At 37.6% G+C, this 5,678-nt stretch overlaps 1 protein-coding gene across 1 annotated transcript; it reads left to right on the forward strand.

Moving 5' to 3' along the window:
* Positions 1–786: 786 nt before the first annotated feature.
* Positions 787–3,382, forward strand: THNSL1 (threonine synthase like 1). The gene has a single exon (XM_082856528.1). The coding sequence runs from the start codon at positions 815–817 to the stop codon at positions 3,044–3,046; it is 2,232 nt and encodes a 743-aa protein (XP_082712654.1). The 5' UTR covers positions 787–814; the 3' UTR covers positions 3,047–3,382.
* Positions 3,383–5,678: the final 2,296 nt, after the last annotated feature.

Consider the following 5,678-nt stretch of genomic DNA (forward strand, 5'->3'; position numbering starts at 1 on the left):
ATTAAAGTGATGGTCCCATGCACAGAAGGTTATAGATATGTAGCCTTTGACTTTGCTGCTGATTATCAATTTTTCTTAAGTATTTGCATAATGTTATATCTTTCATTAGCTTTTTTTAAGGCCTGCAACATGAAAAATATGTAAGAATGATTCTTAACAGCGTGCATGTAAAAGGCATGTAAGAAAGAAAATGTCATACCTTTGCCCTATAGTTTGGAAAATTATTTAAGCATCTTATTTATTTATTTTTATAAGCAAATATTTTATTCTGGTTTCTTGTGAATTCTTTGACTAAGAAATTTATGAGTAACATGATAATCTATCAACATTTTCATATAACTAAAGAGAAATTAAATATAAAGAGTATTGTTCAGCTTTTTGTTCAGCAAGTAAATAGCATTCCAACTCCAAATCATCCTTATTTACATGGGTTATAAACCATGAGACAATTTTCATTATAGGAAAATAAATACTAATTTGATTTAGTATCTTTTTGAAAAAGCATCTATGATACGGCATTTTCTGAATAAAGTGTTGCTCATAGTTACAAATTGTTAAAGTTTTGATTACTCAATATCTTGAGACTTGAAAAGATTGTTAAAAGGATAATATGAAATAAATGAGAATTTGGGTTCAAATATCCCATAAATTTGGAAGAATGTTAAACAGTGTATGTCCTGTGGGCGTGGTTATACTTAATCCTATTGGGATAGTCTTTTGAAATTAGTAACCAAATGTCTTTTTTGTTTGTTTTTATGTTTGAAAGGGCCAAAGCCAGTTTTTAGGTTGGCTTGCGCAGAAAAGTGAAAAGAGAATGCTCCACTTTAACCGATGTCAGCACCTGAAACAAATAGCTCAGAAATGCTTTTCTAGTACACATGTGAAAACGGATAAACGTGCACAGCTATTTCTTTCAAGAACCTTTGCACTTGCAGAATTAAGGAAGTCATGGCACTCAATCTACTCTCTTGTTGGAGACAAAAATATTATCCTGATGGGACCACCCGGTGCTGGGAAAACAACAGTAGGCAGAATAATAGGTCAGAAACTAGGTTGTTGTGTCATAGATGTGGATAATGATATCCTTGAAAAAACCTGGAATATGAGTGTGTCTGAAAAATTGCAGGATGTTGGTAATGAGCAATTTTTAGAAGAGGAAGGAAAAGCTGTGTTAAACTTCTCTGCATCTGGAAGTGTGATTTCCCTTACTGGGTCCAATCCAATGCATGATGCTAGCATGTGGCATCTGAAGAAAAATGGAATAATTGTTTATCTGGATGTACCTCCAATAGATATAGTTAGTCGTCTAAAATTAATGAAAATAGATAGGATTGTAGGTCAGAATTCTGGAACATCTATGAAAGACTTACTTAAGTTTAGAAGACAGTATTATAAGAAGTGGTACGATACTCGTGTTTTATGTGAAAATGGGGCTTCCCCGGACGAGGTAGCTGACAAAGTGCTGAATGCAGTTAAAAGATACCAAGATGTGGACTCAGAAACATTCATTTCCACAAGACACATTTGGCCTAAAGACTGTGAACAGAAGGTCCCAACAAAATTCTTCAGTGAAGCTGTGACTGAGGGGTTAGCTCCTGATGGTGGACTTTTTGTTCCTGAGAAGGAGTTTCCAAAATTAAACTTTGGGGAGTGGAAAAGCCTCGTAGGAGCAACGTACGTAGAAAGAGCACAAATACTCTTGGAAAAATGTATACATCCTGCTGACATACCTGCTTCCAGGTTGGGAGAAATGATTGAAACTGCTTATGGGGAAAACTTTGCCTGCTCAAAAATTGCCCCTGTCAGGCACCTGTCAGGCAACCAGTTCATCCTGGAGTTGTTCCATGGACCAACGGGATCATTTAAAGATTTGTCTTTACAGCTCATGCCCCATCTTTTTGCACACTGTATTCCACCAAGCTGTAATTACATGATACTTGTAGCCACCTCAGGAGACACCGGGAGTGCAGTCTTAAATGGCTTTAGTCGTCTTAGTAAGAATGACAAGCAAAGAATAGCTGTGGCCACATTTTTCCCTGAGGATGGAGTAAGTGATTTTCAAAAAGCACAAATAATTGGCAGTCAGAACGAAAATGGATGGGCAGTAGGTGTCAAGTCAGATTTTGATTTTTGCCAGACATCTATAAAAAGGATTTTTCAGGATTCTGATTTTACTGGCTTTCTTACTGTGGAATACGGAACAGTGTTAAGTTCAGCTAATTCCATAAACTGGGGCCGACTGCTTCCCCAAGTAGTTTATCATGCTTCTGCATACCTTGATCTCGTTAGCCAAGGATTTATTTCTTTTGGAAGCCCAGTCGATGTGTGTATTCCCACAGGAAACTTTGGTAACATTTTAGCAGCAGTGTATGCCAAAACCATGGGAATCCCTATTCGAAAATTTATTTGTGCTTCTAATCAGAACCATGTTTTGACTGATTTTATAAAAACAGGACATTATGATCTAAGGGAAAGAAAATTAGCACAAACCTTTTCACCAGCAATTGATATTCTCAAATCTTCAAACCTGGAGCGACATTTACACTTGATGGCTAATAAAGATGGACAATTAATGACAAGATTATTTAATCAATTAGAAGAGCAGCATCACTTCCAGATAGAAAAGATTCTAGTTGAGAAAATTCAGCAGGATTTTGTAGCTGACTGGTGCTCTGAGGGAGAGTGCCTAGCAGCTATTCACTCTACCTACAATACTTCCGGGTATATTTTGGATCCACACACTGCTGTTGCAAAAGTAGTTGCAGACAGAATGCAAGATAAAACCTGCCCAGTGATCGTCTCATCTACAGCTCATTACTCAAAGTTTGCACCTGCTATCATGCAGGCTTTAGAGATCAAAGAAATCAGTCAGACTTCGTCAAGTCAGGTTTATTTACTGAGTTCATACAATGCATTACCTCCACCTCATGAGGCTTTATTGGAGAGAACAAAACAGCAAGAGAAGATGGGGTGCCAGGTCTGTGCAGCTGATGTGAATGTCCTGAAGAGTCACGTGGAAAAACTAGCACAAAATCACTTCATATAGAAGTTTTCTGAGTTAAAAAAAAATGTTCTGGTGATAAGCATGCAATAATTGATCACAAACGTAGATTTGGAATACAAATAACATTTTGGTTTTTATGTAAATATGTATGTCTATATGTAGATCTGTTATCTTTCGGAATTTCAATAGCCTAATCTCTAGATCTGAACATTATACCTACACATGCTCCTCGGATCCTTAATCTGGAAGTGACAGAAAGGTAGCATAGTACACAGACCCTTGTGCTGTGCTTTGCACTCATGAGACATATATCAGTTTCTACTCCCTCACCCCCACTTTTAAGCAGACCAAAATGTCTGGCATTCAATCTGGCAATTAAAATATTTAAGCATAGTTGTTCCGTAGTACATCTGTAACCATTACCAGTTCTCTATTGAATAGGAAGATAATTTACCACTCTAATGGTTAACTTCTGTGGAGGAAGTAGTAAGCTCATCTATTAAGAAAGGGCTAGTAGTGTTTTTGACTCTCCATTTCGGACTTGTAATTAATTATGTGTATTCTACGCCACCCAGATTAGATAAGTGCTCTGGCCTTCACTCCCCTTTAGATATGTAGAGTTAAGGTGATGTAGTTTGAAAACCAAGACACAAGATTTAAATCCACAATGTAATAATCCACCGAACTACTTAGTAGTGGATACGGAAATAAAATTATGTATCTATTTCAAGAGAAAAGCTTTCCAAAATTCAGAGTATTTGAATAGTCTTCATGGAAGTATGTTTCTAGTTCTACCAGTTTTCCTGTATTATTTGGACTCCATTCCTATATAATTTGTCTATGGTCTCTCTTTTCAATGAACATTGTCTTTTTTGGTAACTAAAATCACATACAGTTGATGCACATATATAGTTTTTCCTTCTTTGTAGTAACAATACATTATAAACGTGATTTACATTTGTGAATTTCCTGGATGTTTTATTTCTGAATTAAAGATTATCAGTGAAAGGACCTGTTAGTGTAATGGACTACTCTCAACCACAAGATGGCATTCCTAACATAATTTGTCTTTGCTGATAACATTCTACTTCCTTTTCTGGGAAAACTACCTCCATAAACATATTACAAGTTGTCAAGAAAAAATTGTAATCGTTCAATGAGCCGAAGCAATCTGTTTAAAAAATTTAAAAATTAAACTAATTATGTTAACTTTGGATCTATGGCTTCTAAAATGTACATTTTAAAACCAAAACTTGAAAACTAAGAGCCGTTACAAGAAAATAATGGAAGATTCAAAGTTTACTTATTCACGTAGGTCTTAGTTATTTTATCATTTGCTTATAAGGATATTTGTTTCAGTAAATGATATGTTTAGAAAACGCATGTAAATTTTCCTGTGTGTATGAGAATGCACTATTTTTCTGAAAGTGGGAGGGACAGTGTTTAAAAAAAATGACATGGGGCTTCCCTGGTGGCGCAGTGGTTAAGAATCCACCTGCCAATGCAGGGGACACGGGTTCGAGCCCTGTTCCGGGAAGATCCCACATACTGCGAAGCAACTAAACCCGTACGCCACAACTACTGAGCCTGCGTTCTAGAGCCCGCGAGCCAAAACTACTGAGCCTGCGAGCCACAACTGCTGAAGCCCGTGTGCCTAGAACCCGTGCTCCACAAGAGAAGCCACTGCAATGAAAAGCCCGTGCACCGCAACGAAGAGTAGCCTCCACTCGCCACAACTAGAGAAAGCCCACGCAACAAAGACCTAACGCAGCCAAAAATAAATAAATAAAATACATTTATTTAAAAAAAAAAAGACATGATTTTTGCCCACAAGAACTGTAATTAAGGAGGCAACATGTAAAATTAAATCATGTATTGATACAACACAGAAGAGTTACTGCCAGTTAGGTCATGAGTAAGTGAAAAATGATACAGTCAAGAGCTGTAGGATTACCATGGACCAGTCAGAAAAGGCTTCACAGAGGACATAGAAATAGAAGTAAGTCCTGAAGGATGGCAAGATTTTCTAGGTGAAAAGGAAGGGAAATACATTTTAGGCAGACAAAGGAAATAGGTATGGTGAGTTGTTCAAGAGGGTACCTGCCTTTATCTGTGGTTGGTTTGTTCTCTATCCAAAACTTATTTCATGCCTTCACTTTTTCTTAAAACCAACTCTAGCCCTTCCCTCTCAGCTAAAAACCTTGCCTCAGTCAAGAGGAACAAGCCAGCAGTGAAGACATGGTTTCCCACCACCAAATGTCTGAATCTGCTGTACCTGTTTCTCTCCTCGCCTGCCTCCCGCTGGGTTGAATTGGGTGGTATTCCTTCAGGTGTGTCTTGGCTTCTGTTCCGGTCAGGGCCCTCACATCACTTGCTTCATCAGTTCTCTCCTCTGCTGTTTCTTCAACCTCTCCCCTTTCTTTCTATGCCATTCAGATGCTCTGTTTTCATATCTTATAAAGCATAAGAGCAAACCAAAACTCTAAACATCCACATTTCCCCCCATCTACTCTTTTATTTCTTTACGTTCCATTCAAGACCAAGCCTCTTCAAAAAGAGTTGTCTGCATATATGGTCTCCACTTTCTTACCTCTCATTTTCTCCAGAGTATGTAAAGTACACTTACAGTTTAAGGAGGAATAATAAGCAACCATGTGCCCCACACCTTGCTTTA

This window comes from Leucopleurus acutus, assembly GCF_964270905.1.
Source record: "Leucopleurus acutus genome assembly, chromosome: 1".
NCBI classification, from domain to species: domain Eukaryota; kingdom Metazoa; phylum Chordata; class Mammalia; order Artiodactyla; family Delphinidae; genus Leucopleurus; species Leucopleurus acutus.

Coding starts and splice junctions, on each gene's coding strand:
- THNSL1 (XM_082856528.1), top strand. CDS start 815: ATGCTCCACTTTAACCGATGTCAGCACCTGAAACAAATAGCTCAGAAA.